This window comes from Leuciscus leuciscus, assembly GCF_965113295.1.
Source record: "Leuciscus leuciscus genome assembly, chromosome: 3".
Taxonomy (NCBI): Eukaryota; Metazoa; Chordata; class Actinopteri; order Cypriniformes; family Leuciscidae; genus Leuciscus; species Leuciscus leuciscus.
Window position 1 is genome coordinate 44,606,276 of NC_138727.1, and position 12,985 is coordinate 44,619,260.

The window sequence follows — 12,985 nt, forward strand, 5'->3', positions numbered from 1 at the left end:
AATTATACTACAGTTATTACTTTGTGGTTTTCTTTGTCATCTATAATCTAGTGATTTTAAGCCTCCCTGCAGCTTTTAAATGGTGAACAAATTGCCCCTTTTATAATGTAATAACTCTACATGCAGATTACACTGCAGCATGTATATCTTAACCTTTATTTAATAACATTTTTGTTTTAAACCATTATTCTAGAGCATGCAATCATTATTATTTTACATATATATATATATATATATATATATATATATATATATATATATATATATATATATATATTTATAGTTACTAAATTTGCTATGAGAAATCTGACTGGCTGGAAGGCTAAAAAGTTAATTTCCAAGCCTGAATGTAACAATTTTCTTTCTTTCTCTGTTTTGTTGAGGTTATGATTTGCATTTAGCACTTGTGGTTGCAGGGTTGTAGGGTCATGTCCGCAGCAGCAAACAATCATGAGCGCAGTTTAGCCTCAAGAGAGACGAGCACCAAGTCTCAGTGTGAGTGACTGATAACAGATCTGGACCACAGGGCCTCCCGCAGCTGTTTTTCTGGCCACACAAATTCATGCTCACCATTATGCCATTAAACGAACCTCTCAAAGGCAGACGGCCAGTATCTTGTCCCTTGTCCCAAACTGTCAGGCTTGTTGCTATGCGATAGCATTGTTGCCGTTGCAGCTAACTACCAGGGTTTTGTTCCGCTTTTTCAAGCCACATATGAGTGCGTATGTGCGTGTGTGCATTTCAGTGGCAGGGGGTTGTTTCAGACAAAGCCATGCGGAACTGGGGCCCGATCCGTGACCTTGGGAAATGTCAGGCCGCCCACGGAGTGCCTTGCCTGCGTCTGCCGCTCTAGTGCTGCTAGGAACAAAAGTGGCGGGGCGTAGCACAGCCTAGCTTAACCTAGCGTGGTGAGAGCAGAGTTCAGTCCGAGTTTCTGCCACTGCCTCAGAGACCTCTGGTCAGCAATCTAGCCATTTCACACTAACAACATTATGGCCATTACTGCCCGTCGTCCCTGGTGTCACATGGAAATGGGTCATGCCTCACATACTTCACTGTTTTGCTCAGGTGACTGAGAGCTCAGTCAGTGAGACGCCCCAATGATGTGCTCAAACGTTTAGCAACGAGGTATGGGAAGTCAGAAGGATACTTGCACACACTGGCATGCACAGCAAGGTGTATTTGTCTGGTTTTTATTTTATTTTTATTTAAAGCATGCTCTGCTGCATTGTTGGTATCGTGGTGCATGGTAGCACAGGGTCGTGGCGGTTGCCATTGCCACCCCTCTGGACCAAAGTAAGCAGTGCTGGCCAGATGTGTGTTCACTGTAATGATCCCTACGGGTCGACGGGATACCGTTGCCAAGCAACGGCTTTTTCTTTCCCCTGTAAACAGAAAGCTTACTCGCCAGGCTTATGTCGGGGTCGGCAAGGTGAGACCAGCCTTTATGTGTGCTAGCAAAAGGCGAAGAAAAGATGCTCAAATGAATTTTTTTACAGATCGTATTCCGATGTCACAAGCCCCCAGCCCTTTTTTCTGCTGTCTCCGGGACTGGTTCTCTAACACTCTCACCGAAGTGTGAGGATTTAATTTGGTCAAGTGAACGGAAAGAAAAAACCCTCAAAGTTTTGACATCCTTCCTCATCTAGGCTTGTTGCTTTCTGACACGCTCTTGTGGAGGGATTGTTAATATGTATCAGGAATATTCACATTCTTTGTTCGCCCTTGTCTGGCAAGCTGTAATGTTTTGCTTATGAATATTGATACATGAAGTGTATATTAATGACCCTTGGTGACCTTAACCCTATCCTTATTGGCTCCCTTGTGGTATCTGCAGGCTCATGAATATTAATCCAGTTGTGTAACCTCCATTACCCTAATCTTTTGCCGTCTAGCCTCCCGGAAGGGCCTGTCACCATGGTAACCCTTTTACTAGACTCCTTTAGACCCTAGAAAAAAAATATGGTTGAAAAAAGATTAGAAAGCAAGTTATCCCAGCATGCCTTGAGGGATGCCTCAGATACTCATCAGGACAACTCTTGATTGTATAATATTGGTCATATTTTCACAACATATTTTTTAGACAATCCATTTTGGTCCTAATGAGAAAAGTCAGTTGGAAAAGGTCAATTGATAGCTGAAAGGACAATACTGCCAGCATTTATAATAATTGTGCCATTATTTATATATATTATATATATATATATATAAATTATATATGCTTGTTTAAAAAATCTAATAAAATAAAAAGATAATGAAAATATTATCAGTTGTCTTGATGAAAAAGCATTTGAATAAATCATGTTTATTTCTGTTTCACAGATGTGGACACGGTAGAGGATGGAGGGCCAGAGGGTGGGTCAGTGGAGGAGGACAGCTGGTTTGGAAATACCTCAGACAGCCCCTCTGAATCGTCCTACGGTGATGTGCAAGATGAGCTGCGGGTTTCCCCGGATAATGTTCCCCGACCAGACCACGACACCTCAGCAGAGAGCTCCCTGGGCTGCCCGACACCGGTTCAGCGGGCCTCCCTGGAGCTTCTGGGGCTGGACAGTGGGGTCCTCTCGACCCAGGACACGCTGTCCTCAATGGTGTCCTCTCTTTACGGAGACTCCAGCCAGGCCCTGGGCAAGCCCCTCAGCAGCAACCTGCGGCGTCTCCTGGAGGCTGGCTCACTGAAGCTAGAGGGAGGGGAGCTGACCGGGCGTGGAACGGGCAGAGGACCAGAGTCACCTCCGGTCAGCTTGGTACTATCTGCGTCTTCGCATCACGCACAACAGCTGAGTGCCTTGGCGAGGAGGCTGGCTAACAGCAGCAACAACAGCGGCAACTCGAACTCTGCATCACCCGCGTCTGTAGCAACTGTCAAGCAAGAGCCCTGTGACCCGTACGGCCCCAGCAACGGCCCTAACTCAGGCAGCAGTGGCTTTGTATGGGTAGGCGTTGCAGATAAATGGCCATCGGCTAGTTGCTCGGCACCCAGTGGCAGCAGCCTATCACCAGACTCGGCTATCCAAAAGTTAAAGGCAGCCGCCAACGCCGTGCTCCAAGACAAGAGCACGGTGGCATCCTCCACTTCTGCGTCTTCATCCTCCTCTTCCTCCTCCTCATCCTCTTCGGTCACCTCCTCCTCAATGGCAGCCCTGGGCACTCGCTCTGATGATGCGGTGCGCTTTGAACCGTTTGCTTCACCCTTCAGTCCACAGTCAGCCAGCTCCACGCTTGCTGCCCTCTCAAAGAAAGTGTCTGAAAGAAGTCAGCAGCAGGTGGGCTCATCAGAGCATCAACCCTCAGCTGGCTCCTTTCTCTCTCTGGTTTCCATGACCTCCTCGGCAGCTCTGCTAAAGGAGGTGGCTGCGCGAGCAGCAGGGAACCTTCTAGCTGATAAGAAAGAGTCAGCTTTAGTACTGGGAGCCTCCGAAGATGTCAAGCCCCTGTTAGACAGGAACCAGAAGGTGCCCACCCCAACCCAGGCCATGGATCTTCTGCTGCCAACAATCCCCAAGGGAAGGGCCAAGCCCAGCAGTCAAGCAGGTAACAGTTTGTTCCTAAAAATAGATACACGCCATTTTGCTAGTGTGTGTTTTTGAGATGAATTTGCAGGATATTTTTGTAGGATAAATCACACTAAAAAACACACTAGCTAAAAAATGTATTCCTGTAGTTATTGTCAAGAGGGTTAAGGTTTTATTCATCACGACGGAACGCTACCTCCTCTTATGCCACCCAGCTGCCAGGCTCTCCTGATGAGGCACACCTGAAGCTAATAAATGTAGAGTTCACCTTCCCACATCAGACCAGTCTTATGGACGTGCAATGGTGTCCTCACCCACCAAGTCCAGCACCCACCATATCAGAAAGCATGTGTCACAGCTAATTGGCCACCATGCCCACAAAACACCACTTCTCGTGCCTCGGACCGGGAAGGGAGAACGCCTGACAGCTGGGCTCACGTCTCTACTTGGGCCTGTTCACAACATGGTGAATATTATGTGGAAAAATTTGGTGCGACAAACATTTTTATTTAAATACATCTGTTAATCAGACAGTTCAAACCTAAATGAACACTTTTTTAATGTTTTTTTTTTTTTTTACGGAGAGTTGTTCTAATCTCTTTTCGTACTGCGAAGAAAACTGGACAACCAATACGTTTTGGTCACATGCCTAGAGACGCTGCTGTTACATAAAACTAAGAATTGGTGGCACTCACAAACATAATTTTTGCTAAGTGAAAGTGAATAGCAGAGGAATAATCTGGAACCGATTCTCTTGGTCTCTGTATTTAGTGTTGTTTGATAAACACCATAGCGAATCAAAAATCTGAACCGGAGAAACCAGCTGCTTTTCTATAAGCACCAACTACTGTTACAGAGTGATTTTACATTTTCATTCCGCCTGTCTAGCATCTAGCACAACAGACAAATCACATGTGAACATCGAAACGGGGAAGAAGAAAAAAAAGAAAGAAAAAATAATTAAATTGATATATATACATACATTACTACAGATTCTATTAACAGCACAAAATGCTGAAAATAAGTAACAGTAAAGTAAACAGTGAAAATGTATCTTGAGACAAACCTGAATCATCATTAATCATCTTAAACCTACTATCTTATTTTTTTACATTTAAAAATTCCTTAACCGTATTTATTTTTCAAGGTAACAGTGCCTAAATGTTTGATTATTACACCACTGAAGAATGCACTGTGTAGTGATTTAGTAGTGCCATAAGGTCATGCTTCGTCTGCAAGAGGTTGGCTGGAGAATCTGGGAAAGGTCTGTTAGCACAGTGGGGGTTTGCTGGAGTTGGCGGTACGTTCTCAGACCTAGCTCATCTCCCGCGGATGTGCAGCCTGCCAAACGGAGGCCGGCAGTGTGTGTGCTCCCCATAGCCCGAACAGTCGGAGACCATCTCAGCAGATTCCCCCAGAATTTAGGTCAGGCTCCAGAGCCGGCACGACCATCAGAGTTTCCATTCAGCACAGGCTCCGGGTTGAGCGCCTAAGAGATATGGCTGATCTTTTACAAATTTTTTGAACTTATGTGGCTTGGAATCAGGATTGACTGAAAGTAGCTGCAGACGCAGAGAATAATGTCAGAGTCACAATCACAAGAGAGTTAAATATGTTGTAAAACGGCTATAATATGACAGATTACAAATTTTACATTTTAAATAGGAAATAAGGAAATTAATTATTTTAATAATTAAAATCATAATTGAGGTTCACCTGGCTTGTGTTTTTTGTATGTGAAATCTGTAAGATAGTCACATGAAGAAGATCTATTCAGTAATGAAACAATACCAAATGGACATTAAAATTTGTAACACCAGCTAACGGCTCTTATTCCTCTCCCTTGATACCAAAGACCTTCAGTCATTTTACCTCACGAGTGGTTTCCACAGTGATCTCGCCGGGAGAGGTTGAGCCACAGATGGTGGTTTATTGTTGCAAATAGGCAGTCTCGAAGTTTTACACCCTGGGTCAATGAATGCCTGAGCGCGGTAATTTCACCAAACACTGATTACCAGATGTTTTTCGAGGAACACGACTGGAATACTTATGAAGCCATCCTGACAGGCCCTCATAGAATTTGTAATGCAATCATGCCAGCTTCTAATAAGACCAATTAAGCCCTAATGGACACCGGATATGGAGCCAACAACAATAATCGGCTTACTAAAAACATCCTTGTGTCTGGCTTCCTTTGTGAGAAGTCTTTGGCATTGATCGGTGTAATCATAACTCACAATTTTTATCTCATTTACACGAATAGATGCAAGGGTGACAAGAGTGAAAGGCTATTTAGCCTACATGCTATTTGATGCCAAAGGGCTATCTAATAATGTGCTAATGATTCTATGTAAACACTAGAATACTGCACTAGAATACCCATTTCTGTGTTTGCAACTAGACTGAATAAAGACATTTAGTATAAATTAAAATGATATTTATTTATTTATTTTTGCAGGTTCTCCTGAGGATGGAGGAAAGCCCTTTCAGTGCCCGGTATGCGGTCTGGTGATCAAGAGAAAGAGCTACTGGAAGAGACATATGGTGATCCACACGGGCTTAAAAAGCCACCAGTGTCCCCTCTGTCCCTTTCGCTGTGCTCGTAAAGACAATCTCAAATCCCACATGAAGGTGACTTCAATCGTTGAGAGCAGAAATGCTTGTGCCATAAATCATGACAAAATATCATAACGTCTCTAGGTGCAGAATTTTTTTTTTACGATGCATTTTTTTATGATGCAAAATTATTAGGGCTGTCAATTCATATTTTTACGTGATGTGGCAAATAATAAAATGAATCGCAATTAATCACATTTAAAAATATTTGCATAGAAAAGTCCCTCAATTAAGGTAATTCAAAAGAAGTATATTATTGCGGCAGATTGAAAACATCGAATAGACATTATAAAAAGTGGCTTTAGAAGTCAACAAATTATTGATTGTGATATCATTGAATCTAAGCCTATCATTGGCTTATAGCCCACAGTAATCAGAGGCAGCGAGAGGCCATTCACACTGGACAGAAGTCTTTGCTTTTGATGTGTTATTGCATTATTTCTCATAAAAAAATAAATCATGCTTAATACATACAAATTTTTTATTTAAATGATAAAAAAAAAATATATCAAATGTATATTCTCACTGTCACTCAAATCAATTGATAGAGAAGATGAGGATTCATGTTTGCTATGCTTCCTGCTCATAATTTCCACACTTTCTTCTAATTTCTCCTGTTGCTCATCTCAGGTCCATCAGCACCAAGACCGAGGGGAGACCTTCCAGTGTGAGCTCTGCCCCTTCACATCCTCCCGCCACTTTAGCCTCAAGCTGCACATGCGTTGCCATCAGCACTTCCCTCGTCCCGACCTCAAAGTCAAAGAAGAACCCGGCACAGACACGGAGGAGGGCGAGGGCTTGCTCATGGGGGACGGTGGCGATCAGGTCATGAACACAGATGCTTCCACGTCTCCCACTGTGAGCCAACCCGACGGTCGTTTGCTGGCCTCCCCCAATGAACCCTCGAACCACGTCCAGATCAAGGAGGAACCCCAAGAGAGGGATGTGTCTGTGATGTCTCCCTTTGCCCTGTGTAGGGAGCGACCCAGTAGCAGCAGTAGTTCTCTGGATCTGTCGGGGCTCAAATCCAGTCCACCAGGGCCTGGACCTACAGCTGCCTCGCTTTTCAGCCCAGATATCACCACCAAAACGGCTACGGACCTCCTCATGAAGCTCTCAGGTAAGACATCACAGTTAACCACAACCACAATGTAAAATGTGATGGCATGAGATGCTTGATTATGATTGATTTATCCATAATTTGTTGCATTTAGGATTAATGAATTGGTAATATAATATGGGTTGGCAAAGGCGAGAAGTAAAATTCAGCTTGCTTGATGGGAATCCAAAGCCAAGATCCTGCAGGACTGTGTCTGCATGATTAATTCTTAACCCCAGTTACCACTCTACCATGGAGAGCCTGTTTATTATTGCTGTACTATACCATCTTGCTTCCTAATCCTGTGGGGTTTTTTTAAGGATACCATAAAGAATGTCCAAGGAAAGACATAAGTCAGTGACTTTTTGATGTTATAGTCCTTGTTGAAGGCATTACACATTAATTCAGCGTCATTTTTCTTGATACAGAGGATGCTTCTCTATAGATTGAAAAGAATTAACAGACAAATATGTTCCAGATTGACAGTAAATACTTTTACATTATTTTCAAATGATTTCAAACATTTGCGTTTCTTTTGAACTTTTCTATTCATCAAAGAATTATGGAAAAAAAAAATATCATGGTTCCCATAAAAAATATTGAGCAGCACAACTGTTTTCAACATTGATACTAATTAGGAATGTTTCTTGAGCACCAAATCAGTCAAATCAATATTAGAATGATTTTTGAAGGATCATGTGACACTGAAGACTGGAGTAATGATGCCGAAAATTCAGCTTTGCCATCACAGGAATACATTACATTTTACAATATATAAAAATAGAAAGCAGTTATTAAAAAAAATATATATATATATATTTTACAATTACTGTTTACAGTATGTTTCCTCAAATAGTAAATGCCAAACTTTGGAACAGTAGAGTGTGTTAATGTTAATTTATACAACCTGAAATGTTAAAAATATATTAATATATACAGAAATTATTATCATTATTATTATCATCATTAATCTACATAAATACATGCTGGTGTTGCTTTGTTGTATTGTTGTTGCAATGCTGTATTGTTCATTGTTACTTCATGCTGCCTAATGTATTAACTAACTAACTTTAATGAATTAAACCTAAATGAAGAGTGTTATCGACAATATCATAATTTTTTAATGCTCAGGCTAATATTGAGTGTATAAATTAATAAGCTGTTTGGGGGCAAAGGTGAAATCTAGCTGTTAAAATGCAAAACTCACAATTATACTTGTTAATGTAATAGAACTCCAAACTTTAGACCATTAAATACATGTTGTTGTCGCTGAAAGTATAGGTAATTGTGAGACAGCAGCAAGATTGATCCGAGAGGGCTGACCAAGGGTTACCCAGAAGGTTGGCAACAGGGTCGCTGCTCCCTCGCTTAATGCAGAGTAATTAGATTGAGATCTCGGCACAGAAAAAAAATGAAAACCATCGGAACATTAGATTAATTAAAAATTCATGCATAATTCATAATTAAAAAGGAATCCGTAATTGGAAATGATTAGCGCCCTCAACTCCATCGCGTGACCTCTTGCCTGGATGCGTAGGGACTGTTCCAGCTTAGTTAACTTCATCTCCGTCTTGGTGAAACGTGCAGAGTCTGCGTTCATTGCATTGACCCCTTGTCGCCCATGGCACTGTGTTCCTGGACCCCGAGGACCAGATAGACTCCTCAACATTGCAAAGCTAGGAGTTGAAACATAGTGGACATGGCCTGCTAGAAAGGGGCAAGATCTTCCATGTAGGAGATGGAGCATTAGTGCACTCTATACTGCCCACCTTTTCAGTGGTTTTGGTTCCAGAATATTTTTTTTTCCACATTCATTTTTCCCATAAGTCTTTGTTAAAGTGTTAAAAGCCATGAACCAAGCCAACTAGCTACAAGGGGAATCACAACATTACAAAGATTTATTTGAAGCAAAAAAAGTATTTGAAAATCTGACAAAAAGACAAAAGTACAAGACTTTTATAATAATTTATAATAATTTCTGTATATATTAATATATTTTTAACATTTCAGGTTGTATAAATGAACATTAACACACTCTAGTTTCACATGTCTTTCCTTGGACATTCTTTATGGTATCCTTAAAAAACCCCCACAGGATTAGGAAGCAAGATGGTATAGTATAGCAATAATAAACAGGCTCTCCAGGAAAGAACTACAATCCCATGAAGCATTGAAGACAACATCATCGAATTAAACTTATGGAGAAATTTAGTAGTAGTAGTAAATTATAGTTAAGTTGTTGATTATATCTGTAGAAACAATATATTTTTAAGATTATTGCAAAACATGCATATAAATATAATTACAATGTTTGGTACGTACCTCGGTTTTGGGGTCATGGTTTGATACGAGTTCGGTACGATATAGGATAAATGGTCACATTACACAATCTCATTAATTCAGGTTGATTGAGACCATTTTTGCCATTGAGATGACTGAGAAAAGCATCACAGTGAACCTGAATTTACCCTTTATATATATTTAAGTATTTTGAGAGCATAGGGAGACTAACTCAATTATGTAATTTGCAGTGCTTCATGGGAGTGAACCTTTTTTGGTGGGGTTTGCTTTATGCGACTCTGATTGGTGTAATTTTCTGTACAGCATCACAGGTAATGAAGTTTTTCCTCACGAATTCCGCTGTTAAACACAATTATTCCTTCAACAAAAGCATCTACCATCGATTAACAACCTCTGAACTCACAGTTGATCTGACTTTAAACATTTATAAGTTATCATTAAAAATAAATTTCCCTATGGAGAAAATGATTGGAGTTTTCACTTCTGGAAGTTCACTCTTGCACTTTGTTGACTGGATGCTCCTCTACAGAAGCAAAACTTCTGGGTCAGATAGTCCTCAGTTAAGTAGTTTATCTAGATTTATTTTTTCTAATTTTAGTTTTACCTTTAATAATTTGTGCAGTGGTACTTTAACAAGGATTATCTAAGAGCCACTTCTCATGTGTTGTGCTGAAACTGTCAGGATGCTGAAAATGTCTCTGAGAAATCGCGCCACGTAAGTCGTCACCTCTAAAGTATCTCTGATGCAGCTATCAAAACACAATTCAAAGACAAGTTGGACTTAACATCAGACTGTGAGCAACAATCATGTTTTTAAGACTGCTTATCATGTCAAAATTGTATCATCGATTAGTCTGATCTGTTATTGAAGTTACTTTACAGTAATAACAAATGCATTTCTATGGGAAAAATGGCAGTGGTCACAGAACTGCTGCAGGAAATGTGCTCAGACCAAGTTGTCATAAGTACATAGTTTCGTGTGAGTTGCCTGGTCAGGTGCATGTGCTGTTTAATTCCCTTTGATGCCTTTTTTCCTCTGTGCATAATTTGGATTTGATAAGTATATACTTATCTATAAACTTTACTCATTCACTCACTAATGTATGTCCTTTTTGCAAATGGACATGCATCCTTTTTAAAACATAGATATATATATTTTTTTTGTAAAATGTAAGGCTGTGGCTTATATTTAAAGGCTAATGACTTATATTTAAAAAAAAAAAAAAAAAAAAAAAAAAACTTTAGTCTGCATTCATATATACATCATTTGGAGCAGTTTTGGGCAGGATTTGTGTGTGTCGGATAAAAAAAGGCAAATATATATATATATGTGTGTGTGTGTGTGTGTGTGTGTGTGTGTGTGTGTGTGTGTGTGTGTGTGTGTGTGTGTGTGTGTGTGTGTGTGTGTGTGTGTGTGTGTGTGTGTGTGTGTGAGAGAAACACAAAAGAAACAAAAATGGGAAGGGAGTTAACTATAGATAAACGAAGAATGAAGTGTAAAATAGCAGACTACTGCTTTTAGAGTTCCCCAGGCGAAGCACATGCTCACGCACACATGAGGTGAACTCTCACTGACCTCTGACATAATTGGCCTATCATTTCTTTGGACTGCCTGGTTCTCCTCTGAGTTTCAGACCAATCCGCTTTGATTTTCCTCCACGCTGACACGTCTGTCAGCCATCCAGTTGCGATACACATTTTGATTTGGAGATGAAAGCCGGGGAAGCGCTTTGAAATGCAGGCCCCTGCACGTGCTTGCTGGACCTAATTCAATAATGACAGTTCACACGTTGTCTCTTTCTCTCAGAGAAAGTGACTCTGGGTGTGACTCTGGTCACGGGCGAATAATTGCCTAAAACAATTGTGAGAGGTGTTGATTGTGATTGGCGAGTGGAAACTGGAGTTTGCTTTCAATCCCCATTGTTTTTGTATGCTCTCCATTCATTTGTTCCCATCATGGAGGTTTGCCTGCCATTTCTCACATTCACCATGTGGCACTTGCTTTCGTAAGTGACCCCTGCCGCATCCGGCGTCCAGCGATGTGTAGTTGCACCCTTGCTGCTTCATGTAGCAAAGCCTTTCTACCATAGCAGACTGTTGGCTGTTGTTGGCCCCTTAACCTGCCACGTTAAGCCATCCTCGACAGGGGCGATGACCAATTGTCAGAGCTGGGAGCAGAGCTGCATGACAGAGGTGGAAAGCTAATGAAGTGGTCCAATAGTGGGCCGCCGCAACAGAGTGAGAGGTGACAGGGTACTGGATAAGCGCCCAGCAGAGAAACGAATCAGCCCGCAGAGAGGAGGAGGCAAAAAAAATAAAAAATGAGGCCAGGTGACAGCAACGGCAGATGACAGCCTCACCGGCGAGAGCAGAGATAGCCCCAGTGTTGATGTAACACTGACCGGGGGCTTCACTCCAGTCACAGCGAGAGAGAGAGAGAGAGAGAGAGAGAGTAGAGATGGTGAGAGAGAGGCTGTATTCAGACAGAAGCAGAATATGATTGTCAGTGCTGTTTAGAGCGCTAACTATGTTTATGTTCATTTCTGATAAATGAAAGTGACAAAACCATTCTATAACCAAAGTGACTCACTTAAATGTTAAAAAGTGTCTTTTGAATTCACTTTTCAAAAATGAATGGCAAAACAAAGAAAAAAAATTCTTAATGAAGTCTTACATTTAATTAGTTGAGTTCTTAAGTTCTTTTGTATGCACATTTGAATGAATCGTCAGTAACTGGTTTTCACCATCACTCAGATGGGTTCACATAAGTCCTGTACGGCATTTTATTTAGTTTAAAATTGCGGTTTATTAGTGAATATTGAGATATAATTAAACATTAATTATTAAAATAAAACATTAACCATGAACTAATTTAGTGAAAAATGTTAAAAACATGCCTTTATTATTTTAACTGGATTTTTTATCATACCGTATATTATATTATATTATAATCTGGCATAAATATTATGGCTCCACTGAAAAAATCACCCTGAGCAATGTGTCATTGATCTATTTCAAAACATTTAGTGTCATCCAAAGACCAGAAATATCTGGCTTTTTTTTATATTTAATTTTTATTTCTACATTTATCATCCTGCACTAATTGCCATTTATTTGGTTCAGTTGATCACATTGTAGTGCTTGAAGCTATGTTTCCCTCACTAATTAATTAATGAATGAATCCTTTTTATTATTTAATTTGATTGGTTTACATTTTTTAAAATCTTTGTTACTTTGCAGAATTAAGTCTAAAAGGGCTCTGTAATACTTAAGGGAATAGTTCACCCAAAATGTCCCTCCAAAGCTGTATGACTTTCTGGTTACACTTTATTTCGAGTCCACTTAATGCCAGGGACACACTTAACGACTAGCTGAAACATTCTGAGGCTGAACTGAACACACTTACGGAGTGTTTCCAACGACTGGAGAAGATTTTAAACACAGACTGAACGCA

The 12,985-nt window shown here is 40.6% G+C and overlaps 2 protein-coding genes across 6 annotated transcripts in view; one reads left to right on the top strand and one right to left on the bottom strand.

Moving 5' to 3' along the window:
* The window catches only part of pou4f2 (POU class 4 homeobox 2), a 192,613-nt gene that overhangs the window by 159,803 nt on the left and 19,825 nt on the right, over window positions 1–12,985 (bottom strand). The window lies entirely within an intron of this gene.
* The window catches only part of znf827 (zinc finger protein 827), a 78,915-nt gene that overhangs the window by 17,261 nt on the left and 48,669 nt on the right, over window positions 1–12,985 (top strand). For 4 of the 5 annotated variants that reach the window (XM_082163208.1, XM_082163209.1, XM_082163212.1 and 1 more), the window contains exons 2-4: window positions 2,323–3,534; window positions 5,974–6,146; window positions 6,762–7,251. In XM_082163208.1, coding sequence (XP_082019334.1) covers window positions 2,323–3,534; window positions 5,974–6,146; window positions 6,762–7,251 — 1,875 coding nt within the window. The remainder of the gene's footprint in view (window positions 1–2,322; window positions 3,535–5,973; window positions 6,147–6,761; window positions 7,252–12,985) is intronic. The other variant, XM_082163210.1, reaches the window with a different exon arrangement.